We start from the raw sequence: 27969 nt of genomic DNA on the forward strand, positions 1-27969 counted from the left end.
ACCCTGGACTGGTAACCAGTCAATTACAAGACACACAGAAAAAGACAACGGCACATTCACATTGACACGAACACAGAATGCGAGCTGAACCCACACTGCCTGCACTAAAGTTAGAACAGTTAACTACTACACTGTTCATGATTTGTTCTTAGCAATACTCCGTTAGTGAACTACTACAAGGTGATTATTGCAGATAATACAGTTGCTGTATGCAAATAACAAGAGGTGGGTAGGTATGCTACATTTACTCAAGTAACATTTTGGATAAATTCTTATTGTTATAAATTGTTAGTTTTAGTGAAGCATACTTTTTAATTAACTCAAGTATTTATGTTAAGAAGAAACTGTACTCTTACTACGTTACAATAATCTATATGTTGCTAGTGACTTTCATTTATCAATAATTGCATGCACGATTAATTTTTAGACTTTCGTTTTCGACTTCCGCATAAGATGCCGTTGCTCCAATCCACCGTTATTACCACATTGATGTTTGACTCAAGTTCAGCAATCAAACGACACAAGAATGTCACATGTCCACACATCAAGTGTAACCCAAGTAAAAATGAAATTTTTGTTTGTAAACATCCATCCATCCATTTTCAACACCACTTATCCTGTTTAGGGTTGTGGGGCGCTGGAGCCCATCCCAGCTGACTTCGGGCGAAAGGCTGACTACACCCTGAACTGGTCACCAGTCAGTCACAGGACACATATAGACACGGACAACCATTCACACCGTCACTGAATGGGAACTGAACCCATGCTACCCGCACCAAAGTCAGGCGAGCGCACCACTACACCATCAGTGACTCCTGTTTGTAAATAGTGATTTGCAATTGCATCCATGGTAGAGTTCCAGGGAGATTGTGCTGCTGACCAAAAAGAACATAAAGACTTGCCTTACTTTTGCGCCCCAAATTTAAGAACCATCTGAATGATTCACAAGACTCTTGGGAGAATATTCTATTGACTGACGAGATGAAAGTTGAACTTTTTGGAGGGTCTGTGTCTTGTTACATCTGGTGTAAATGTAACACAGCATTTCAGAAAAAGAACATTATACCAACAATTAAACATGGTGGTGGTACTGTGATGGTCTGGGTCTGCTAAGCTACTTCAGGACCGGCACGACTTGCTGCGATTGATGGAACCAAGAATTCTGCTCTTTCCAGGAAATCCTGGAGGAGAATGTTCGGCCACCAGTTTGTGACCTCAAGCTAAAGCTCATTTGGGTTCTGTAGGAGGACAACAATCCAAAACACACCAGCAAGTCAACTTCTGAATGGCTTGAAATAAATAAATAAAGGTTTTGGAGTGGCCTACTCAAAGTCGAACTTGAATTCGCAGCAATTACAGCTGCTTTTGGAGTCTCTAGCAGCTTTGCACATCTACAAACTGAAATTGTTGCCCATTCCTCTTTGCAAAACAGCTCCAGCTGAGCATCTTGTGAACAGCAGATTTCAAATCTTGCTACAGAAGCTCAATGGTATTTTGATCTGGACTTTGACGGGGGCCGTTCTAACACATTAATATGTTTTTAATCTAAACCATTCCAGTGTAGCTCTTGCTTGATGCTTGAGGTAATTGCCTTGCTGGAAGACAAATCTCTGGGAACCGTTGCCCAATGGTTAAGATCATCACCTGCCACTGTAAGGGACCAAGGTTCAAGACCCTGACTGGACCATCCCCCAGTCTCACGGCTGTGGTGTCCTTGAGCAAGACACTGATACCCCAAAATACTCCCCGGGTGCTTTAGCTGCCCCCCTGCTCCAGTGTGTTCCACTAACATGTGTATGTGTTCACTGTGATGGGTTAAATGCAGAGAACAAATTTTGTGTGCATACATGCATGTTCATGACAATAAAAGGTGATTCTTCTTCTTCTCTTTCCGAGTTTCAAGTCTTTTGCAGCCTCCAACAGGTTTTCTTCAAGGATTGGCAAACTGTATTTAGCTCCATCCATCTTGCCATCAACTCTGACCAGATTCCCTGTCCTTGCTGAAGAAAAGCTTCCCCACAGCATGATGTTGCCATGACCATGTTTCACAGTGGGGATGATATGTTCAGGGTGATGAGCACCGTTAGTTTTCCACCACGCAGCGCTTTGCATTTAGGTCAAAAACTGCAACTTTGGTCTCATCTGACCAAGGCACGTTGTTCCACATGTTGTCTCCTACATGGCTTCTTATGCCTTTCTTTCAACAATGGCTTTCTTCTAATGGCTTTCTTCTTGTTCACTAGTGTTTTCTGACAAACCACTAAGGCATTCACAGAACTAGTGTATTTATACTTCGAGTTAATTACACACAGGTGGATTCTATTTACAAATTAGGTAACTTCTGAAGGCAATTCATTGCACTGGATTGTATTTAGGGCTATCAGAGTAGGGGTACTGATTAACAATGCACACCACACTTTTCAGATTTAAATTTGACTCAAGGTCCCCTTCCATGATTTCATTTAATTATTTATTCCATCCATCCATCCATCCATCCATCCATCCATCCATCCATTCATCCATCCATCCATTTTCTACCGCTTATCCGAGATCGGGTCGGGGGTGGCAGTAGCTTTAGCAGGGACGCCCAGACTTCCCTCTCCCCAGCCACTTCATCCATCTCTTCCGGGGGGATCCCGAGGCGTTCACAGGCCAGCCAAAGGATGTATTCTCTCCAGCGTGTCCTGGGTCGTCCCCGGGGTCTCCTCCCGGTGGGACGTGCCCGGAACACCTCACCGGGGAGGCGTCCGGGAGGCATCCGAATCAGATGCCTCAGCCACCTCATCTGGCTCCTCTCGATGTGAAGGACCAGCGGCTCTACTCTGAGATCCTCCCGGATGACCGAGCTTCTCACCCTATCTCTAAGGGAGAGCCCGGACACCCTGCGGAGGAAACTCATTTCGGCCGCTTGTATCCGGGATCTTGTTCTTTCGACCCACAGCTCGTGACCATATGTGAGGGTATCTCGACCGCTAAATCGAGAGCTTCGCCTTTCGGCTTAGCTCCTTCTTTACCACAACGGATCGATACAAAGTCCGCATAACTGCAGATGCTGCACCGATCCGCCTGTCGATCTCCCGTTCCATTCTTCCCTCACTCGTGAACAAGACCCCAAGATACTTGAACTCCTCCACTTGGGGCAGGATCTCATCCCCGACTCGGAGACGGCATGCCACCCTTTTCCGACTGAGGACCATGGTCTCAGATTTGGAGGTGCTGATTCTCATCCCAGCCGCTTTACACTCAGCGGCGAACTGGTCCAGTGAGAGATGGAGGTCACGGCTTGATGAAGCCAACAGAACCACATCATCTGCAAAAAGCAGAGAAGCAATACTGAGGCCACCAAACCGGACCCCCTCTACACCTCGGGTGCGCCTAGAAATTCTGTCCATAAAAGTTATGAACAGAATCGGTGACAATGGGCAGCCTTGACGAAGTCCAACCCTCACCGGAAACGAGTCCGACTTACTGCCGGATATGCGGACCAAACTCTTACTCCGGTCGTACAGGGACCGAACAGCCCGTATCAGGGTGGTTCGGTACCCCATACTCCCAAAGCACCCCCCACAGGACCCCCCCCCCCCCCCCAAGGGACACGGTTGAATGCCTTCTCCAAGTCCACAAAACACATGTAGACTGGTTGGGCGAACTCCCATGCACCCTCAATGACCCTGCCAAGGGTGGAGAGCTGGTCCACTGTTTCACGGCCGGGACGAAAACCACACTGCTCCTCCTGAATCTGAGATTCAACTTCCCGACGGACCCTCCTCTCCAGCACCCCTGAATAGACCTTATCAGGGAGGCTGAGGAGTGTGGAACACACCCTCCGGTTCCCCTTCTTAAAAAGGGGGACCACCACCCCAGTCTGCCAATCCAGAGGCACTGCCCCCAATGTCCACGCGATGTTGCAGAGGTGTGTCAACCAGGACAGCCCTACAACATCCAGAGCCTTGAGGAACTTCGGGCGAATCGCATCCACCCCCGGGGCCTTGCCACCGAGGAGCTTTTTAACCACCTCGGTCACCTCAACCCCAGAGATAGGAGAGCCCGCCTCAGAGAACCCAGACTCTGCTCCCTCATGGGAAGGCGTGTCGGTGGAATTGAGGAGGTCTTCGAAGTATTCTCCCCACCGGCTTACAACGTCCCGAGTCGAGGTCAGCAGCGCCCCATCCCCACTATACACAGTGCTTCCCCCTCCTAAGACGCCAGATGGTGGACCAGAATTTCCTCGAAGCCGTCCGGAAGTCTTTCTCCATGGTCTCACAAAACTCCCCCCATGCCCGAGTTTTTGCTTCAGCGACCACCAAAGCCGCATTCCGCTTGGCCAGCCGGTACCCATCAGCTGCCTCAGGAGTCCTACAGGCCAAAAAGGCCCGATAGAACTCCTTCTTCAGCTTGACGGAATCCCTCACCGTCGGTATCCACCAACGGGTTCGGGGATTGCCACCACGACAGGCAGCAACCACCTTACGGCCACAGCTCCGGTCGGCCGCCTCAGCAATGGAGGCGCGGAACATGCTTCCACTCGGACTCGATGTCCCCCGTCTCCCCCGGAACATGAGCAAAGTTCTGTTGGAGGTGGGAGTTGAAACTCCTTCTGACAAGGGATTCCGCCAGACGTTCCCAGCAGACCCCCACAATACGTTTGGGTCTGCCACGTCGGACTGGCATCTTCCCCCGCCATCGGAGCCAACTCACCACCAGGTGGTGATCAGTTGACAGCTCCACCCCTCTCTTTACCCGAGTGTCCAAGACATGCAGCCGCAAGTCCGATGACACGACCACAAAGTCCGTCATCGAACTGGAACCTAGGGTGTCCTGGTGCCAAGTGCACGTGTGGACACCCTTATGCTTGAACATGGTGTTAGTTATGGACAATCCATGATGAGCACAGAAGTCCAATAACAGAACACCGCTTGGGTTCTGATCGGGGGGGCCGTTCCTCCCAATCACGCCCTTCCAGGTCTCACTGTCATTGCCCACGTGAGCATTGAAGTCCCCCAGCAGAATGATGGAGTCCCCCAGTGGGAGCGCTCTCCAGCACCCCTCCAAGGACTCCAAAAAGGATGGGTACTCTGGTACATAGGCACAAACAACAGTCAGGGGCCGTCCCCCCACCCGAAGGCGGAGGGAGGCTACCCTCTCGTCCACCGGGGTGAACCCCAACGTACAGGCGCCGAGCCAGGGAGCAATAAGTATACCCACACCTGCTCGGCGCCTCTCACCGTGGGCAACTACAGAGTGGAAGAGAGTCCAACCCCTCTCGAGAAGACTGGTACCAGAGCCCAAGCTGTGCGTGGAGGTGAATCCAACTATATTTAGTCGGAACTTCTCGACCTCACACACCAGCTTGGGCTCCTTCCCTGCCAGAGAGGTGACATTCCACGTCGCTAGAGCCAGCTTCTGTAGCCGGGGATCGGATCGCCAAGGTCCCCGCCTTCGGCCACCGCCCAGCTCGCACAACGAAAAATGGTGTACGGACGTCACGGAGCTCAGCACACACTGCAGCCCGCATTTGGAGTCGCTGTTTTTGAACTGTAAGCCATTCTACTCGCCGCGTGAGTTTGCATCATTCATCCTGGCTGGAGTCTACATTCCACCTCAAGCTAACACGAACATCGCATTGCTAACGCTCGCCAAACAAGTCAACGAAATTGAAAAAAAACACCCGGACTCACCCCTCATTATTCTCGGGGACTTTAACAAAGCTAAACTCAACCACGAACTCCCTAAATACAAGCAGCACATCGACTGTCCTACCAGGGAAAATAACATTTTAGACCACTGCTACACTACGGTAAAAAACGCATACCGTGCTATACCTGGGCTCATCTGATCACTGCTTAATTCACTTAATACCGACGTACAGGCAAGAACTTAAATGTGCGAAGCCTTACAGTGAAAACAGTGAAAAAGTGGACCAATGAAGCAAAGATGGAACTTCAGAGCTGCTTAGACTGCACAGACTGGAGTGTCTTTGAAAATTCAGCTGGCAGCCTGGATCAATATACGGACACTGTTACACCCTATGTCAGTTTCTGTGAAGATGTGTGTGTACCAACAAAATCATTTTGCACATTCAACAACAACAAGCCGTGGTTCACTGCTAAACTTAAGCAGCTTCGCCAAGCTAAGAAGGATGCATATCAGAGCGGGGACAGGGCCCTGTATAATCGAGCTAGAAACCAGCTGACTAAAGAAATTAACATTGCAAAGAGGAACTATGCAGCAAAGTTGGAAAAACAGTTTAGCGTTAACGACTCTAAATCAGTCTGGCATGCATTCCAATGGCTGACTAATTACAAGTGACGATCCCCCCAAGCTGAGAACAATAGCACACTAGCCAACGACTTGAATACCTTCTACTGCAGATTTGAAAAGGACAGTTTCACACCCCACACCCACCCGGCCGCACCCCCGACCACAATCACACCTCTGACTTCTGCGTTAACCATCCATGAACAGGATGTGAGATGCATCTTCAAACAACAAAAGATTAACAAAGCGGCAGGCCCAGACCATGTGTCCCCGTCCTGCCTCAAAGTCTGCGCGGACCAGCTCGCACCAGTCTTCACTCAGCTCTTCAATAGATCTCTGGAACTGTGTGAAGTAGCATCCTGTTTCAAACGCTTCACCATCATTCCAGTCCCCAAGAAACCTGCAATCTCGGGTCTAAATGACTACAGGCCTGTCGCTTTGACATCTGTGGTCATGAAGTCCTTTGAACGTCTCGTGCTGGACCACCTCAAGAGTGTCACAGGTCCCCTGCTGGACCCCCTGCAGTTTGCCTACCAAGCGAACAGGTCTGCGGATGATGCAGTCCACATGGGACTGCACTTCATCCTAGAAGACCTCGACAGTGCAGGGACCTACGCGAGGATCCTGTTCATGGACTTCAGCTCAGCGTTCAACACCATCATCCCTGAACTCCTTTCATCCAAGCTTCTCCAGCTCAGCGTCTCACCTGCCATCTGCCAGTGGATTTACAGCTTTCTGACGGGCAGGACACAGCAGGTGAGGCTGGGAGAGACCACCTCATCCACACGCAGCATCAGCACTGGGGCGCCCCAAGGTTGTGTCCTCGCTCCGCTGCTCTTCTCTCTCTACACGAACGACTGCACCTCAGCGCACCCGGTTATCAAACTCCTCAAGTTTGCAGATGACACCACTTTTATCGGCCTCATCAAGGACGGTGACGAGTCTGCATATCGACAGGAAGCCGAGCGGCTGGAGCTGTGGTGCGGCCGACACAACCTGGAGCTGAACACGCTCAAGACTGTAGAGATGATCGTGGACTTCAGGAGGCATCCTTCGCCACAGCTGCCCCTCACGTTGTCCAGCTGCCTTGTGTCAACCGTCGAAACCTTCAAGTTCCTGGGAATTACAGTCTCTCAGGACCTGAAGTGGGCGCCCAACATCAACTCCGTCCTCAAAAAGGCTCAGCAGAGGATGTACTTCCTGCGGCTTCTGAGAAAGCACGGCCTGCCACCGGAGTTGGTGAGACTGTTCTACACTGCTACAAAAAAGGACAAACTCCGACTGCAACGGACAATCAAAACTGCTGAAAGGATTGTCGGTACCCCCCTACCCACCATTGAGGTCTTGCACACTGCCAGAACTAAGAAAAGACCGTGAAAAATCCTCTCGAACCCTCCGCACCCCGGTCTTCCAGCTCCTTCCCTCAGGTAGGCCCTACCGATCAATGCAAACTAGAACTAGCAGACATTCCAACAGTTTCTTCCCTCTTGCGATCAACTTCTTAAACACCTAACCTACAATTTCATTACAACATGCTGGCAATTTTTTGACTTGAGTTTGTTGTCACATTTCTGTGGGGCCAATTATGTATTACTTGTGCACTCACTGTAGTTGTCTCGCCATGCTGCACTATTTGCATATACTGGCCACCCAGAGTAGCATCTGCTCCATTTGCACACTGATTGAGGAGTATCTGCAACATTTGCACAACCAACATTGTCCCAGACTATCGCACTACTCGTCACTTTAAACTGCATACACTCCTTGAAGTCTCGGCGCCCTTTGCACAATGGTCATTGCACCGGACTATTGCAATATTAGTCATTCGAACTGCTAAGTGCTAGAGGACTCTGCATCTTTTCGCACAATTGTCAAAAAAAAAATGTACCGGCATTACCAGATAACCAGCAACCCTTTACTGCTCAGTGACAGTTTTTTTTTTTTTTTTTTTTCAATGTCTTTCTGTCTCCAAAGTGTTCTGTAAATTGACTGTCTGTTGTCGTACTAGAGTGGCTCCAACTACCGGAGACAAATTCCTTGTGTGTTTTTTGGACATACTTGGCAAATAAAGATGTTTCTGATTTTGATTCTGATTCTGATTAGGATGCCTCGTGAATGCTTCCCTGTTGAGGTCCCACCTGGAGGAGGCCCCCAAGGACGACTCAGAATATGCTGGAGAGACTAGACGAAGTGGCTGGGGAAAGGGAAGTCTGGGCTTCCCTGCTCAAGCTTCCCGACTCTGGATAAGTGGAAGAGAATGAATGACTGACTGACTGAATGAATGAATGGATGCACAAAATCTGTATATATAATCTATGATTAACATATGATATCAAGTGAAACTGGATGTGTGGGAAGCATGTTTATACAATCTGGCAATCTCCAATTCACCCCCTTACCAACTGCGTAAATTTCCATCCATCCATCCATCTTCTGAGCCGCTTCTCCTCACTAGGGTCGCGGGCATGCTGGAGCCTATCCCAGCTATCATCGGGCAGTAGGCGGGGTACACCCTGAACTGGTTGCCAGCCAATCGCAGGGCACATACAAACAAACAACCATTCGCACTCACATTCACACCTATGGGCAATTTAGAGTCTCCAATTCATGCATGTTTTTTGATGTGGGAGGAAACCGGAGTGCCCGGAGAAAACCCACGCAGGCACGGGGAGAACATGCAAACTCCACACAAGCGGATTGAACCCCGGTCCTCAAGACTGTGAGGGTCACGCTCTAACCAGTCGGCCACCGTGCCGCTTGCTAAATTTCCTTGTCTCCAAAATGTGTGTACGCATGAGAGTTAGTTTCCCTACATGTGGAAGTTTTTTTGTTTTTTTCCGATAGGTCACATACTTTATGCAGGAAGTTGTGCATGAATCTTTCTGGCCCCAGTTTGCATTGATAAGTGATGCCCCTGATGAGAATAGGGGGGGACAAAGACATAACAAGCCTGGGAAGACATGGTGAGAAGCCCCCCCACGCCCCACCCTAAATTTGCAAAAATCTAATATGTTCCAACAGACTGAAGAATCTGTTTTATAGCGATGCTCAGACTCTTGACAAATTAGGATTATTATGTTTTGGATACCATGTAAAGTAGCCATGTAGAAAAAAAGCATTATTGCTCTCTGATCATAATTATTTTAGCTGGTGCATTATTGTAGCTGGAGTCTTCCCCTAATGTTTGTCACTTTCTTCTGTGTCTACTTTTAATATTTGGAGTCTCCCCCTAGAAAAAAAAAAAATACAAGCACAAAGAAAATGTGGTCTCACTCCATACCGATGGAGGGCGCTGCACGTTCTTTAGGCTAAACGTCCCAGCCAACCTTTGACTCTTGACTCGTTAGCGTTTTTTTCACCACATGGTAAACCGGATTAGGGGATCAACGTGGTGTGGCTCGATGTGGTTGATTTTCTTTTTCTTTTTTAATTCCAAGAGTTCACGCAAGTCAGTAATAACTCATCGACATGACTGAAAGTAAAGGAGAAGCGAGTCCTAAACCGACAAAATCGCTATTGTCTTTGAATCCCGAGCAAGAGTGCGAGTTCAAAAAGAAGGTACAGCAGGTGAAGAAGTCCAACAAGGTGGGTTAAAGATCGTATTCTGCCACTAAGACGTTTGTGATATCAGCAAGCGATATTTAAAATGCTATAATGTGGACTGCGGAGGCCTGAATAATCAAAGTAGCAGCTGCGGCAAACATGAAGCAATTACAAACCAGCCCCGTTGACGTGTATGGAGTTAGTTATGTATGTGTATATATATATATATATATATATATATATTGGTGTGTGTTTAAACGGTATCAGTCAGTAGGTGTTTTATGGAGTTACACTTTTACAGATTGAATGAATGAAGTCTTGTCTTAATTTGTCAAGTCAAATGAATATTTTCATTTGTGTACGTTGAAATGTCCAGGTTTGGATTTAAATTAGAATGAAATTGTAAGACTATATAGTACTATAAATGCAGCGTCTGACCCTAAACACTTGTGTTGTGTTTCACAGGGGAACCGTTTGACACCAGGGGTGATTTATGTTGGCCATTTGCCTCTTGGGCTCTTTGAGCCGCACCTCAAAGCCTACTTCGAACAGTTTGGGACAGTCTTACGACTACGTCTATCCAGGAGTAAAAAGGTAATTTATAAACATTTCAGTTTAACGGAATCCTTTTAGAAATGTGAGATGATGTACGACTTGTTGGTAAGGAATACTTTCCTCTTGCAATCAGTGTAGCTCAGAGGTGTCACACTGGTGGCCTGGGGACCTGATCCGGACCGCCACATAATTTTATGTGGCCCGCAAAAGCAAATCATGGGCATCGACTTCATGTTTCTTTTGAAAATACCAAAATTGCAAATTGCCTTATCATGTTGAGGTATTGCAAATATTTTTTTTCCGAATCCCCCTTTTAAGAGAAATTTAATAATAGTTGAACAAACATTTTTTATTGGCTTCTTATTTTTAAAATAGTTATTGTGTATATGTAATTATATGAGGCGATAATTCATTTATATGGGTTCACAGTTATAACGACCCTTCGAGGAAAGCCATGACTACAATGTGGTCCGTGACCAAAATGAGTTTGACACCCCTGGTCTAGTGGATTTAAGAGAAAGTCTAAATAAAACATTTGGGGTAGGTCAGAGCAAATTGGTATTGAAGTACATACTTCTCAATCGGGGTGGGCGTTTAATCGAAATATCATTTATTTTGGCTTCTCAAGATCATAAAAACATAATCAAAGGATACGATTGTGCCGCGGCGCCTGTCATGTATGCAAGTTTCTGCGTTGTAGAACCCCTTGAACACGCGCACTCGTGTTGCTTGCAGCAAGCCTGTGACTTACTGTGTTATTCTGCCCTCCCTGAACATGCTGTTTAATGACACCCCGGTTGAAGTTTACTTGAAAACTAAACACAAAACAAGAATTACACACACGGTCTATTTAAATGCAAGATACGTCGTCTTGGAAACATCACCAGTTTATGCGATGCTAACACTCATTTGAAAACAATCAAAATCCCTATTGACAGGCTAGCTAAAATTAGCATTTGGGAGGGCTTTACCATCAAAGAGTGACTATTCACACAAATTCCACGGAAAGACATCCAGACAGACAGGACAGTACTCACAGGCATGTATTCTTAATGTGTAAAAAAGGAGGTAGTTTTATCGTGCACGGCAGCAACAGCAGATACAGTGGTAGTTAAAACAATGGCACCCCAGGGGTGCCCATGTTTTTAGCCATGACTGTATTTATTTTTTATTTAGGGCTGCATGATTATGGCCAAAATAATAATCAAGATTTTTCTAAATATTGTAATACCGATTATTAATCATTATTCCTCATGTTAGGGGGGAAAAAATCTTTATTTTTATTGCACTCCTTTTTAACGAGCAATATGTAACAGGTTTCAGTTCACAATGAATCTTTAAAAAAGAATAAGTGATAAAAATTAAAACAAATGTACCCAAGCAATTCTACTTTCGCAACGGCTAACTGAATAAATTATTATTACAAACTGCAATCACGATTTGCATTTTAATGGAAGCAAATACAGTTAATGCAGAGAAGGCAATAATGTTTTGCTGCAAGCACCGATTTTTCATTTGAAAATCCCTGTCGTCAATATCGTGAATTGTCAAGAACTGTACATCGCCGTTGTTCTGCTTGACCATTGGTCAGTCGTGCACGGTCACAAACTCGACAACTGTGATTTCCCTCTCGATTTACCCCAAGCGTTTTTTCATTGCGGTCAGGCCAGCCAAAAAGTTTAAGTTAAGCGTGTCGCTTGGATGATTAAGTGTCTTGCTATGACATGCCACCTCTCCCCCAACGTGCTGAGAGGGCCAACTTCAAAATAAAAGCTTCATATATTATTACATTGGACATCAATGCCATTTCAGGCTTTAATTTTGAAGTTGGCAAGTGCAGTTCCGGAGCTTAATGAAGCCTTAAGCTCTGGTAGCTGGCTGACGAGGTTGTGCGGCCACTGCTGCAAATGAAGCACTTTCCATATGCAGCAGTGCCCACATTTTAAATGTGAAAAATCGCCAATGATCAGGCTTACTTAATCCTGGCAGCCAAAATCGCGATCACAATTAACATTCAATTAATTGTGCATTCCTTTTTATTTTTTTTAATTTAAATTGTTTTGATGTAGTATTATTTTATCCATCCATCATTTTCTGTACCGCTTATCCTCATGAGGGTCGCTGGCGTGCTGGAGCCTATCTCAGCTGACTCTGGGCAAGAGGGGGGTACACCCTGAACGCCAGCCAATTGCAGGGCACATAAAAATAAACAACCATTCAGTCACATTCCCACCTATGAACAATTTAGAGTATTCATCAACCTACCATGCATGTTTTTGGGATCTGGAAGGAAACCGGAGTACCCGGAGAAAACCCGCGCCGGCACGGGGAGAACATGCAAACTCCACACAGGCGAGGCCGAATTTGAACCCGGATTCTCAGAACTGTGATGCAGATGTGCTAACCAGTCTTTCACCGCGCCGCCCCTGTTATTTTGTTAGTTACTAATTTAGTTCCTGGTTGTTCATTTGTTATATTTAAAGTTGAGTTTTGGTAGTTGAATAAATAATACGTTTTGAAATCAATGAATAATAATGTTTACTGCCAGTCCTCCATGTTAACATGGATATTTGAATTCAACAGCCGTCAGTGGCAGTGAATGAGTTAATCGTGACTTCAATATCAATAAAAAAATAATTGTGATTATTATTTTTTCCATAATCTCCCAGCCCTAGTTATTAGTATATGCAGTATATTGGCTCAGTCTGAAAATTATCTCAGATCTAACAGTGATCTAAGGTCAGATACCCAAGCCCAAATTATTGTTGTGCATTAAGCTTATCACTTGCTTGCACAAGAATTTGTACTGTGGTAATACCCATGCACCAACAATATGAAATAAGTTGTGACTTCATGTGATTGATTTGTAATTTGTCATTTTTGTAAGTTTATCTTTTTAATACACAATTGTTTTCAGACGGGAGGAAGCAAAGGCTATGCGTTTGTGGAGTTTGAGTGTGATGAAGTAGCCAAGATTGTAGCAGAGACCATGAACAATTACCTGATGGGAGAAAGGCTCATTAAATGTGAGTATTGTGTGCATACATGTGCAAATTTCACCAATTAGCCTGTTACTTGGCACATACCAGTCGGTTAGGGATGGAGGGTGGAAGAACTGAGAAAGTAACTAATCATGAGTGGGATACTACTGACGCTGCCAGATGCGAATTACAAGATTCATTTTGTCGCTAAGCAGCCAGCGTCACCTGCATTTAGAAACATCATGGCTATTACCGTAATTTCTCGTGTATGATGCGCATCCCCCCCTCCCAAAATTGTCAAAAGTCAATAGTGCGCATTATACATGGGTATAAAGGCAAATGGGGAAAAAACTTTCACATTTTATAAATGTATGCCACCATCGTGTGGTTATGAAAAAGTGGTACACTTTCATTCTAATATGCCACCGCCACCTAGTGGTTATAACAAAGGTGTCGTCTACACTTGCATTCTAATATGACGGGTACGTATGACTGCATTATTTGTGCAGTTTACATACGCTAACAGAATTTGACATTTTTTTATTTCTTATAAATATAATGACTGAACAACAACCATTAATTTCTTTGTTTTGTTTAATGATAATGCTTTTCGGACATGCTTGACCGTTTAATTTGAATCCCATTAAAATAAAATTAAATGTTTCGTCTGATCCTTCATGTTTTCTTTAAAAAATTGTTCCCATCTTACAAACTTTGCCTGGATAATCAAACATATGAGCACAACTGTGTGTTTTCTAATTTACTAAATAATAAAAGGGCTGTGAATTTTAAAATCAGAGCATGTAAATTAAAAAAAAGTATTACGTGTTCAAATAAAGTGCTTAACTTCAGAATAATTTGAAAAAAACTAACAAAATACAGATAATACTTCGTTTTGATCACATGGGTAAAACAAAAATCACGAATTGTAAAAATGCATTCTACATCGGTAGAAGGGTTTTGCAGAATTTTGAGATCAACTTTCGGGGTGCGCATTATACATGAGAAATTGTAGTATTTGAGTAGTAAATAAGGGATTTATGTTTACTAACAGAATCGGGCGTGTGAATCCAGCTTCTATTACATTAGAATTCAACAATGCGCTAATTCATAATGTCATCGTGTATACACTGTCAATGCCTATTTTGGGACTTAATAATGTTAGCATTACATGTAAAATGGGCTGAAAGCTTAATGTCAGTGTACTAGTATGTGTTTTGACCTCACTAGTTAGACAAATTACAAATCGCACTAGTAGAACGCAGCTTAAGGTCAATGTACTGGTACACTCTCTTGTAGGACAACTTTGGCATCCTAGTAGGACAACAACATGTTACTAGTGAGTCAGAACTGTGAATTAGTTGACAACTGTGTACTAGCAGTACTACTAGTTAAAATCTGGCACTTCACTAGTAGTAGTAGTAGCTTGCAGATGTCAACTAGTGCACAGTTTAGCCTCACTAGTAACATGTAGTTGTTCTACTAGTATGACAAAGTTGTCCGACTAGTGAGGACATTAGTCCTCATTACTGAATTTCGCTTGTGGATGAATATAGTGGCCATCTAGCAACTGTATCTATCTTTAATATTGACCTTAAGATGGATATCAAGGAGGCTACTATTGACACCTGCCTACTAGCTGGCCCGAGTACTCTTACTCGTGCAGCATAGTGGTTTACTCGTAAGTAGGGATGTCCCGAACACAAATTTTTCTATCCGAGTCAGTCACTTGACTCTTAGTATCTGGCGATACCGAGTCCAAACCTGTTACCATGGCAATGTATTAGGAAAGAAAGAGCACACATTCATCCATTTCCCGAACCGCTTTTCCTCACTAGGGTCACAAGTGCGTTAGCGTCTAGCTCAGCTGACTTTGGGCAAGAGGTGGGGTACACCCGGAACTGGTCGCCAGCCAATTGCAGGGCACATAGAAACAAACCACCATTCGCACTCGCATTCACACCTACGGGCTATTTAGAGTCTTCAATTAACCTATCCCGCATGTTTTTGGGATGTGGAAGGAGTACCCGGAGAAAACCCATGCAGGCACGGGGAGAACATGCAAACTCCACACAGGTGAGGCCAGATTTGAACCCGGGTCCACAGAACTGTGAGGCAGATGTGCTAGCCAGTCGTTCACAATGCCGTCATGTGGACACCTTCACAATAGTCTTCATTTTTTTTTTTATTATTATTTGAACAAAGGTATCCTAACATGATAGCTTTTTATATGGTTATACGTCTAGTGCATTAAAACCAAATAAAATAATAAAATCTGTTTTTATAGTATATCAGTGATGTAGCTCAAAATAATGATGCAAACAAACTGTCCCGAGACGCCATCTTCACATTTACGTGATCCAATAGTTTCAGCAGGCCAACTGTTGTTGTAACAGTCATTTGGATAATGCACTTCGGTTGAAGTGACGTCATCGGGCAGGTACTTGAATAATTAGTAACTATCTAACAAAACACATGGAAATCTGATTTGCAAGCCGTATGTCGTTAATTGCCTTTTGCATTCAATCGACAAACCGTATAGATTTCAAACTTTAACCATTTTGTAGACTCCTTTTGATCTATGTTATACATAAAACAGTAGGAGAATAGGGATTTTGATGGCAAGGGACCTTTCAGCTAGATATCAAGGATATCGAATAAATGCTAAACTGGGTTTCCACTTAGCCAGATTTGTGTACATTCCATTTGTACCAACAGGATCATCTGATCTAAATCGGCATTCATTCATTTGAAGTGCGTACAAAATCTGTTTTGATGTTTACCTTTAATTTATTGAGGTTTTGCTGTTGAATGCTTATTGGTAGCATGCACAAAACATGATTCTTAACCTATTGCACATCTCCAATTTTTAGGCCATGTAATTCCACCAGAGAAATTGCATGAGAAGTTGTTTGCTGGCTCCAGTAGGACCTTTAAAAAACCTTCCAAGCCAGCTGTGTTCCGGTACAACCAGGAACGCACAAGTGAGCAAGTCTCTAAGATGACTGACAAGCTCCTGCGCAAGGAGCGTAATCTCCGCAAGAGGCTTGCAGCACAAGGCATTGACTATGACTTCCCAGGATTTGTAAGTGATTCCAATTTCCATACTGTAGTGTTTATAATTTATGAAAGGAAGATAATAATAATGATCCTTTTTCGATCCACTGTGTTTCACTGCTTCACTGTGTGGGTGTTAGAATGACAGTAATGCTAAATGTGTTTTTATGCCAGTCATGGCTTTATACTGTACAGCGGAAACTCTAAGGTAAAATATTTATTTTAGGCATGTTGATAAACCTCTTATTTGAAAACTTTTTATTGAATGTGATTGTGCATCACTGTGACATCACTGTTTATGTCCAGTAATCTAAATGTGTGTGTGTGAAAGGACACCATGCATAATTGTTGGTGAAACTTGATACTGAACTCATGTTGGCAAATATGTAAATTAAATTCACTTGAAGTAATACTTCACTTTACATAATTAGACCAAAGCCACCAATGTATTTGGAGGATTTAAAAGTAGACTTTACACCGATTTTATCGTGCTTATCGGTCGATATTTAGCATTTTATGCTGATTGGCTGATCGGCTTTGTCATTCGCCGATCCGATCAATGACATTGATCGGCTCCGCAATAGACATTTACTCCGCGCCGCCGCATGCACAGGATATATGAATCCAAAACCTAGTTTATTTTTAGCCTTGACGTAGAATTGGAACTATCTGACGGCCAATAAAATTATTTTAAAAAAAAAACGTCGGCGGTGTGGGACAGACAACACGTAATGCTCGGATCAGACTACAAGACACATTTGCTCTTTCACAATTGCACTATGTCAGACTACTGCAATAAAATCTTGTATTCAGATACCACCGCATCCCGTTTTTAACGATCATTGGGCTTTATATTGTCAACTCAAATGCGACCGGATACACTCGTTACCGTGGCGACAACAACAAGAGTGTAGCAAGCCGACTGTATTATAAAGAAAAAATGGGGGGAAATGTGTTTTGGTGGTCGCTGGTGCTCAGGGGAGGACGTTCGTTTAAGGCTTGCTTGAGGTATCATGTACTTTGAATACGATATGGCTCACAAGCAGGCAATAAAATGTTATGTAGCCTAGCAAGCAGGCGGTAGCACGAACAGTTGGACCTAAACATGCTGCCATTCTGTCGAATCATGCTCTAAGGTTTCGGTGTGGGTGAATTAATTTAATTAAAAATAAAGTAATTTAATTACAGTAAGTTAGCGCCCATTATTTCTGTCATGTAATGTTGGTTTGACCTGAGTGATTAGAATTCACGATCTGACTAGAGCAGTGATTTCCAACCTTTATGGAACATATTTTGCAATTGAAAAATCTCATGGTACACCAACAAACAAAAATGTCACAAAAGTGGATACATTAGTGTATTTCCTTCCTGCCGTCGAATAGAAGACCATTCATTTGTTCTGTCTGTCACTATGCCTCTCTGGTATAAATAGAGGCCTCTAATAGAAGACAATTCATTTGTTCTGTCTGTCACTATACCTCACTGGTATAAATAGAGGACAAAAGATACATTATTTATTGTAAATATAATTTGTTGAGCAATTAAGTACACGCGTATATACAGTCAAGGAACAGGTCTTTAAATAGACACATTTCTCCATCTTGTGATCGGATCGGTTATCGATTTTTTTAAACTCGCTGATCCGCCCCAAAAATCCTGATCGTGTAAAGTCTACTTAAAAGTAATTATTTTCAAAAAATGTTGGTAAAATTACTAATTGTACAATCTATGACCATTCGACTTTTGAGGTTGGTATAAAACAACTTCAGTATCATAAAGCTATGGTGGTATTTTGACCCTGTGTTTTTGTTTCGTAGGCTACCCATGTAACCCAGAAGAAGTCTGAGTCTTTGAATGAATCTGCATATAGTGATGTAAGAAGCACAACAATGTACTTGCAGTCGGTGTGGCACATACTGAAAATGACCCCAGTTGTGTATGTGGTCTGGGGTCAGATATCTGTGCCTAAAGTACTGTGGTGCATTAAACTTATCATGTTTCTCATGCTGACAATGTGATAAAACCCATGCACCAACATATAACTGCCTTGTCAAACTACTCCAAAGCTGACTTTAAACCAATCAGTTTTTACCTGGTACACAATGACCTAAGTCCATCTCGTCACCCTTTAGGGCACTACACCAATGTGCACCCCTTCTTTCCTGGAAAGGAGGAAGTCCATGGTCAGTGATGATGAAGAGATTGTCATCAAGATGCCGTCTGTAGAGAAAGATGATGAGTGCTCCTCAGAGGAGGAGGAGGAGGAGGATGGCGATTCTGAGCGTGAGGAACCCTGAAAAGCTGATGGGGATGCGTAGCCAGACTTGGTCTTGTTTTCTTGTGGACCTCTTTCTCTGGTTTTCAGAGCATAATGACTTTTACGGTGGATGGTGTTCAGTTGTGAGTTTCATTGATACGAAAATTGCCTCACTCTTATAAAAAAGACCCTTTCATAACTGTCATCAATTATGTTGATAAAAAACTGAGTTCGATGTGTCTGTGTAATGTTACTATCATAGTGCATTTCACTGAAAGTGTAATTATAACTGCTTTTATGATGGAATACTTTCAGTAAATATTGGATACATTTGAACTTGATAAAACGTGTTTCAAATCTATGTTAATGTTCTGTTTAATCATGTTACACAAGACTTGACTACTGAAACTTATTTGATGTCATTTTGGTAGATGTGTACTTAAGATAAAGATAGCCAAGCCCCCGTGGATTTCTGCTATCTTGCGTGTCATGACAAATAAGTGCCAATGTTTCTGCTAAGACGACCTGTGTTTTTTCAGTCCCTACAGGGAGGCACGTGCATGGACATTTTTGGGGCAAGTGGTAAAGCCAAAAAAGGGCACCCATTGCTAAAATCTTAAATACATAGTTTTTTCTTAATTGTATTAAATTTATTCTGTTGATATAATCATCCATCCATTTTCTGAGCCACTTCTCCTTACTAGGGTCAATAATAACTATGAACAAAGTAGGTGTCCCATCAGCGGACATTAAAAGTCAACACACCCCAATTCAAATGGCAGGTTTTTGGAAGATAAAATTATCCCAAGGACTGAAATAAATGCTTGTGAGATTTCAAAAAATGGCCCTTGGATTAAAACCTTAGGTCATTATTTTGGAATTAACCACAGGTTTGTTCTTTACACAAACATAAAACAAGATGAAATGCAAATGCATAAAAATGGTTGTTGCATTGTGTACAGCATGTGGGATACAATATGACAAGTAATAAGTAATGACAAATGTGCAAAATGTAGACTATTCACTTCACGACAACCCAGGTAACTGAATATTCCATCCATTTTCTGAGCCGCTTATCCTCACTCAGGTTGCGGGCGTGCTGGAGCCTATCCCAGCTGTCATCGGGCAGGAGGCGGGGTACACCCTGAACTGGTTGCCAGCCAATCGCAGGGCACATACAAACAAACAACCATTCGGACTCACAGTCACACCTACGGACAATTTAGAGTCACCAATTAATGCATGTTTTTGGGATGTGGGAGGAAACCGGAGTGCCCGGAGAAAATCCATGCAGGCACGGGGAGAACATGCAAACTCCACACAGGGGGGGCCGGGGATTGAACCCGGGTCCACCGAACTGTGAGGCTGACGCTCTAACCAGTCGTCCACCGTGCCGCCAACTGAATATTCCTTGAAGTCAAAAATTATAAAGATTCTGTTGAAAAGTCAGTGTTCTTTGTTTTCAAAAGAGTAACTACGTAAGTTACACTTTCAAAATTTTAGACAAACTAATAGCTGGCATCACAAGGGGCGCTTTAAGGTAATTTGGAAAAATACACTATTATATATATATATATATATATTGTCAAAAGATGAATGCGGCCAAGTACAGGGATATCCTGGACGAAAACCTTCTCCAGAGTGCTCAGAACCTCGGACTGGGCCGAAGGTTCACCTTCAAAAAAGACAATGACCCTTAGCACACAGCGAAAGTACCGAAGGAGTGGCTTCAGAACAACCCCGTGTCTGTTCTTGAATGGCCCAGCCTGACTTAAACCCAATTGAGCATCTCTGGGAAGACCTGAAAATGGCTGCCCACCAACGTTCACCATCCGACCTGACTGGAGAGGATCTGCAAGTCTGAATGGCAGATGATCCCCAAATCCAGGTGTGAAAAACTTGTTGCATCATTCCCAAAAAGACTCATGGCTGTATTAGCTCAAAAGGGTGCTTCTACTAAATACTGAGCAAAGGGTCTAAAATACTTATGGCTGTGTGATATTTCAGTTTTTCTTTTTTTAATAAATTGCAAAAAAAAACATTTTAATAAATTGCAAAAATTTCAACCAATATTATATATTATTAATATATATATACTGTACATATACAACCCCAACTCCAATGAAGTTGGGACCTTGTGTTAAACAAAAACAATACAATGATTTGCAAATCATGTTCAACCTATATTTAATTGAATACACTACAAAGACGAGCTATTTAATGTTCCAACTGAGTTGGAACATTAAATATTGTTTTTAGCAAATAATCATCAACTTATAATTTTATGGCTGCAACACGTTCCAAAAAAGCTGGGACAGGTTCATGTATACCAATGTGTTACATCAACATTCAATAAACGTTTGGGAACTGAGGACACTAATTGTTGAAGTTTTGAAGGTGGAATTCTTTCCCATTGTTGCTTGATGTACAGCCTCAGCTGTTCAACCGACCGTTCTCTCCGTTGTCGTATTTTACGCTTCATAATGCACCACACATTTTCAATGGGAGACAGATCTGGACTGCAGGCAGGCCAGTCTAGTACCCTACTCTTTTACTACGAAGTCACTCTGTTGTAACACGTGCAGAATGTGGTTTGGCACTGTCTTGCTGAAATAAACAGGGGCGTCCATGAAAAAGACGTTGCTTGGATGGCAGCATATGTTTCTCCAAAACCTGTATGTACCTTTCAGCATTAATGGTGCCTTCACAAATGTGTAAGTTACCCATGCCATTGGCACTAACACAGCCCCATACCATCCAGATGCTGGTTTTTGAACTTTGCGTCCATAACAGTCCGGATGGTTCTTTTCCTCTCAGTTCCCAAACGTTTCAGGATGGATACCATTATTACGATAGAAAGAAACACAGTTACCTTTAATATTGGTGTAGTGGTACACTCGCTTTGCACTTGCAGCGTGGGTTCCGTTCCCACTCAGTGACGGTGTGAATGTGAGTGCGAATGGTTGTCCGTGTCTATATGTGCCCTGCGACTGACTGGCGACTAGTTCAGGGTGTAGTCCGCCTTTCGCCCGAAGTCAGCTGGGATAGGCTCCAGCGTCCCGCGACCCCAACCAGGATAAGCGGTGTTGAAAATGGATGGATGGATGCCTTTAATATTCCGATACATCACCTTCAAATAACTAATACACTACAATATAGCAAGCAGTTCACAGTCAAAATGTATCTTGTGCTAATAGACGCTGCTCTGAAAGTGCTCCAAAAATCCCTTTCTGTGTTTAAACAGGCCAAACCGCAACTATTTTGGTTTACCTAGCCCAGTGGCGAAGCCAGCCCCATTTAAAAAATAAAACTTCCCTTTTACCTGGATCAGGCTACAAGACAAATTTGGTCTTTCATGATTGCACTATGTCAGACTACTGCCATAAAATCTTGCGCAGACAGTGGCAACATTACACATTTATTCTGATAGCACCGTATCCTATCTTTTATGATCACTGGGCTTTATCTTGTCAAATCATACACTTTCAGAGAGGCGGAACCAGAAAACGTGTCACCGGTCAATTCGACCGGATACACCCGTTACCATGGCGATGATAACAACAACGGATAGGCCAGTGTGTTGTATTGTGTTGGGGGAAAAAGGAACAAAAAGAGGAGAAGTGTGACCCGGTCTTTGGGAGTGGGGTGTCCTGTTCTGTGGTGATAGTACACGCTATGGCATTGACAAAAACGTAAACCTCGTGAAAATCGGTTGAGAAATGACTTAATTTAAATGTTCATGCCTTTTAAGGGAACATCGACCTTTCTAACATGGCCGCCAGTCGGTTAGCCGGGCTGATGACGCTAATGACCAGGTAATGCGTGATTTACAATGCTGATACAATCTATGAAATGACAGTTGGCCACACAGCGATACTTCAATGCCTCCTCTTGAATTGCTGTATGTTATAGGGCGGCACTGAGTTGGCAGGGGTTTGTAATGGTGCATACTACGTAGCTACTAGCTAATAAGCTAATTGAATAGCAAAGAGTTTTTGCCCAGTGTTTCTGATACAATATGAAATGTCTCCGTGAAGTATCTTAAGTAAGATAGGGTGTGTTCATATGTGTTTCATCCATCCATTTTCCGAGCCGCTTCTCCTCACTAGGGTCGTGGCCGTGCTGGAGCCTATCCCAGCTATCATCGGGCAGGAGGCGGGGTACACCCTGAACTGGTTGCCAGCCAATCGCAGGGCACATACAAACAAACATTCGCACTCACATTCACACCTACGGGCAATTTAGAGTTGTCAGTTAACCTAACATGCATGTTTTTTGGGGATGTGGGAGGAAACAGGAGTGCCCGGAGAAAACCCATGCAGGCACGTGGAGAACATGCAAACTCCACACAGGCGGGCCGGGGATTGAACCCTAGTCTTCAGAACTGTGAGGGAGACGCACTAACCAGTCGTCCACCGTCATATATATATATATATATATATATATATATATATGTGATGTGTTCATATATATATATATCGCTGTGTGGCCAACTGTCATATATATATATATATATGATCTGTTTAAGTGATTGACTGATGAACAGATCTGGAGGTAATCAGGCTTGGGTGCGATCACTGAAAATTAACCAAAAATTGTGATTAGCCACAATTAATTCATGATTTAAAAAGGGGGGTAATTACTTTTTTACACACAGAGCCAGGTAACTTTGAATTGTTTTTTTTCCCTTAATACATGAAATCTCCATTTTAAAACAGCATTTTAAGTTCACCTGTGTTATATTTGTCTGATATTTACATTTGTTTGATGATCTTAAACATTAAAGTGTGGAAACTATGCAAAAATATAAGAATTTGAGAAGGGGGCAAATACTTTTTCACGGCACTGTATATAATTACTCAGTGTCCCACTGCACATGCGCTTATAGTGTCGAATTACAGTTGATGTATTTACCTCAGGAATGGGGTCACTGGGCTTGTTTGATTTATGTATTATTTTGAGGGTTGATAACTAATTCCTTACAAAACATTTGATGTATGTAAAGAGGAAGATAGTTGCATGGAGAGTATGCGAGTGCAAAGAGGGTAGGAGCAGGATCGAGCTACGGGGGACATACAGAGGGTGCAGGACCTGGAAGAAGCAGGTGAGAAGAGTGTATTGATTGTTATAAGGGCAAACAACCTCACTAACTAACTATGTAAAGAAAGCACATTGTATTTATCTACACCTGACTGTCTTTAAACATTTATGTTTATGTTGTAAAGGAGAAAGAGAGAGGTACCGGAGAGGTACACAAAGAAGGACAGCGAGGCGCAAGTGGAATCAACAGTGTCTGCAGATAAGGCTTTTGATTTAGGTATTAAGGACACTGGTACAATACAAGATTGATATTCCGATATCAATCAAAACAATTTATTTTGGGGGAATTCACATTTTCCTTTTCCTTCACATTTTCGCATCAATTTTACATATTTACCATGGCAATGTATAGTTTCCATTGAAAATCAATGTGTTATAGGAACTGTGTAATTAAAAAACAGGATAAAATACAACATGGTCATTGTTTGAGTGAAAATGACCCTAGATATATTTATATATCTTTCATTACAGTTCACTTCCATTGAATCATTCCTCCTTCCAAACAGTCTTGTTTCCTTTTATCACTTTAATGGTTCAAAACTGCATTATTTAGCTCACACTGGAATCAACTGTAGGCCGGTCCCAAGCCCGGATAAATGCAGAGGGTTGCGTCCGGAAGGGCATCCGGCTTAAAACTTTGCCAAACAAATATGAGTGTTCATCCAAAGAATTCCATACCGGATCGGTCGTGGCCCGGGTTAACAACGTTCGCCACCGGTGCCGTCAACCTGCAGAAATTCAGCTACTGTGGGTTGAAGTCAAAGAAGAAGAAGAGCTGGAAAGCGGGTTCTTGGGCAGAAAGAGAAGAGGAAAGCACAGAGCCTAGAACTGAATTTGGGGACTTTGAATGTTGGGACTATGACAGGAAAATCTCGGGAGTTGGTTGACATGATGATTAGGAGAAAGGTTGATATATTGTGTGTCCAGGAGACCAGGTGGAAAGGAAGTAAGGCTAGAAGTTTAGGGGCAGGGTTTAAATTATTTTACCATGGTGTAGATGGGAAGAGAAATGGAGTCGGGGTTATTTTAAAAGAAGAGTTGGCTAAGAATGTCTTGGAGGTGAAAAGAGTATCAGATCGAGTGATGAGGCTGAAACTTGAAATTGAGGGTGTTGTGTGTAATGTGATTAGTGGCTATGCCCCACAGGTAGGATGTGACCTAGAGGTGAAAGAGAAATTCTGGAAGGAGCTAGACGAAGTAGTTCTGAGCATCCTAGACAGAGAGAGAGTCGTAATTGGTGCAGATTGTAATGGACATGTTGGTGAAGGTAATAGGGGTGATGAAGAAGTGATGGGTAAGTACGGCATCCAGGAAAGGAACTTGCAGGGACAGATGGTGTTAGACTTTGCAAAAAGGATCCAAATGGCTGGAGTGAACACTTTTTTCCAGAAGAGGCGGGAACATAGGGTGACCTCCAAGAGCGGAGGTAGAAGCACGCAGGTGGATTACATCTTGTGCAGACGATGTAATCTGAAGGAGGTTACCGATTTTAAGGTTGTGGTAGGGGAGAGTCTGGCTAGAAATCATAGGATGGTGGTGTGTAAGATGACTCTGGTGGTGGGGAGGAAGATTAGGAAGACAAAGGCAGAGCAGAGAACCATGTGGTGGAAGCTGAGACAGGACGAGTGTTGTGCATCTTATCGGGAAGCGGTGAGACAGGCTCTCAGTGGACAGGAGGAGCTTCCAGGAGCTTCCAGAAGACTGGACTACTGCAGCCAAGGTGATCAGAGAGGCAGGCAGGAGAGTACTTGGTGTATCTTCTGGCAGGAAAGTAGAGAAGGAGACTTGGTGGTGGAACCACACAGTATAGGAAATCATACAAGGAAAAAGGTTAGCTAAGAAGAAGTGGGACACTGAGAGGACTGAGGAGAGGCGAAAGGAATAAATTGAGATGCGACACAGGGCAAAGGTAGAGGTGGCAAAGGCCAAACAAGTGGCATATGATGACATGTATGCCAGGTTGGACACTAAAGAAGGAGAAAAGGATCTATACAGGCTGGCCAGACAGATGGATAGAGATGGGAAGGATGTGCAGCAGGTTAGGGTGATTAAGGATAGAGATGGAAATATGTTGACTGGTGCCAGCAGTGTGCTAGCTAGATGGAAAGAATACTTCGAGGAGTTGATGAATGAGGAAAATGAGAGAGAAGGGAGAGTAGAAGAGGCAAGTGTGGTGGACCAGGAAGTGGCAATGATTAGTAAGGGGGACGTTAGAAAGGCATTAAAGAGGATGAAAAATGGAAAGGCAGTTGGTCCTGATGACATTCCTGTGGAGGTATGGAAGCATCTAGGAGAGGTGGCTGTGGAGTTTTTGACCAGCTTGTTCAATAGAATTCTAGTGCGTGAGAAGATGCCTGAGGAATGGAGGAAAAGTGTGCTGGTGCCCATTTTTAAGAACAAAGGTGATGTGCAGAGCTGTGGGAACTATAGAGGAATAAAGTTAATGAGCCACACAATGAAGTTATGGGAAAGAGTAGTGGAGGCTAGACTCAGGACAGAAGTGAGTATTTGCCTATGACAGAGTACCCAGAAAGGAACTGTGGTACTGCATGCGGAAGTCTGGAGTGGCAGAGAAGTATGTTAGAATAATACAGTACATGTACGAGGGCAGCAGAACAACGGTGAGGTGTGCTGTAGGTGTGACAGACAAATTTAAGGTGGAGGTGGGACTGCATCAGGGATCAGCCCTGAGCCCCTTCCTTGTTGTAGTGGTGATTGATAGGCTGACAGATGAGGTTAGACTGGAATCCCCGTGGACCATGATGTTTGCAGATGACATTGTGATCTGCAGTGAAAGCAGGGAGCAGCTGGAGGAACAGTTAGAAAGATGGAGGCATGCACTGGAAAGAAGAGGAATGAAGATTAGCCGAAGTAAGACAGAATATATGTGCATGAATGAGAGGGGTGGTGGGGGAAGAGTGAGGCTACAGGGAGAAGAGATAGCAAGGGTGGAGGACTTTAAATACTTGGGGTCAACCGTCCAGAGCAATGGGGAGTGTGGTCAGGAAGTGAAGAACGGGTCCAAGCAGGTTGGAACGGGTGGAGGGAGGTGTCAGGTGTGTTATGTGACAGAAGAGTCTCTGCTTGGATGAAGGGCAAAGTTTATAAAACAGTGGTGAGGCCAGCCATGATGTACGGATTAGAGACAGTGGCACTGAAGAGACAACAGGAAGCAGAGCTGGAGGTGGCGTAAATGAAGATGATGAGGTTCGCTCTCGGAGTGACCAGGTTGGATAAAATTAGAAATGAGCTCATCAGAGGGACAGCCAAGGTTCGTTGTTTTGGAGATAAAGTTAGAGAGAGCAGACTTCGATGGTTTGGACACGTCCAGAGGAGAAATAATGAGTATATTGGTAGAAGGATGATGAGGATGGAGCTGCCAGGCAAGAGAGTGAGAGAAAGACCAAAGAGAAGGTTGATGGATGTCGTGAGGGAAGACATGATGGCAGTTGGTGTTCGAGAGGAGGATGCAGGAGATAGGCTTACATGGAAAAGGATGACGCGCTGTGGCGACCCCTAACGGGACAAGCCGAAAGGAAAAGAAGAAGAAGAAGAAGAAGACTGGAATCAATTGGCTCAGACAGGTAACAGCATCGTAAAAAGACTATATACAACATTTCCAACAGTGTTGTCTATTACTCAACTCAAAAGCAGACCTTGTAAACATCCTAAATCCTCTTTAGTAGACCTAGAGACTAGCCAAAAATGGTTTTAATATTCCTTTCCTCTCAGATGAAATACTCATATTGTATTCATACTGTTACAAAAGGTCTGTGCTTTTCTGATAATAATCCGACTTTTATAATCTATTGAATAATAACAACAACAACAATAATAATAATATTAATAATAATAGACTGGAGGCTAACCAATCACACCTACGGGAAATTTAGAGTCAATCAACTTACCACGCATGTTTTTTGGATGTGGGAGGAAACCAGAGTACCCGGAGAAAACCCACGCAGCCACATTATTATTATTATTATTATTATTATTGTTATTTATTAACGGCGAGGCGGCACGGTGGTGACTGGTTAGCGCGTCTGCCTCACAGTTCTGAGGACTGGGGGTTCAATTCCCGGCCCCGCCTGTGTGGAGTTTGCATGTTCTCCCCGTGCCTGCGTGGGTTTTCTCCGGGCACTCCGGTTTCCTCCCACATTCCAAAAACATGCGTGGTAGGTTGATTGAAGACTCTAAATTGCCCATAGGTGTGAATGT

At 43.7% G+C, this 27969-nt stretch overlaps 1 protein-coding gene and 2 non-coding genes across 3 annotated transcripts; all 3 read left to right on the plus strand.

Moving 5' to 3' along the window:
- The first annotated feature begins 9586 nt into the window (after positions 1–9586).
- nifk (nucleolar protein interacting with the FHA domain of MKI67) lies at positions 9587–19012 on the plus strand. The gene is made up of 6 exons (XM_061792931.1): positions 9587–9843; positions 10267–10395; positions 13274–13382; positions 16211–16422; positions 18212–18268; positions 18527–19012. The coding sequence occupies exons 1-6, from the start codon at positions 9727–9729 to the stop codon at positions 18689–18691; spliced, it is 789 nt and encodes a 262-aa protein (XP_061648915.1). The 5' UTR covers positions 9587–9726; the 3' UTR covers positions 18692–19012.
- LOC133487297 (small nucleolar RNA ACA64) lies at positions 13057–13190 on the plus strand. The gene has a single exon (XR_009791284.1). It is a non-coding gene; the product is annotated as a small nucleolar RNA ACA64 (small nucleolar RNA).
- On the plus strand, positions 18306–18434 carry LOC133487296 (small nucleolar RNA ACA64). Its single transcript, XR_009791283.1, has one exon. It is a non-coding gene; the product is annotated as a small nucleolar RNA ACA64 (small nucleolar RNA).
- Positions 19013–27969: the final 8957 nt, after the last annotated feature.

This window comes from Phyllopteryx taeniolatus, chromosome 12 (genome assembly GCF_024500385.1).
Source record: "Phyllopteryx taeniolatus isolate TA_2022b chromosome 12, UOR_Ptae_1.2, whole genome shotgun sequence".
NCBI lineage: Eukaryota > Metazoa > Chordata > Actinopteri > Syngnathiformes > Syngnathidae > Phyllopteryx > Phyllopteryx taeniolatus.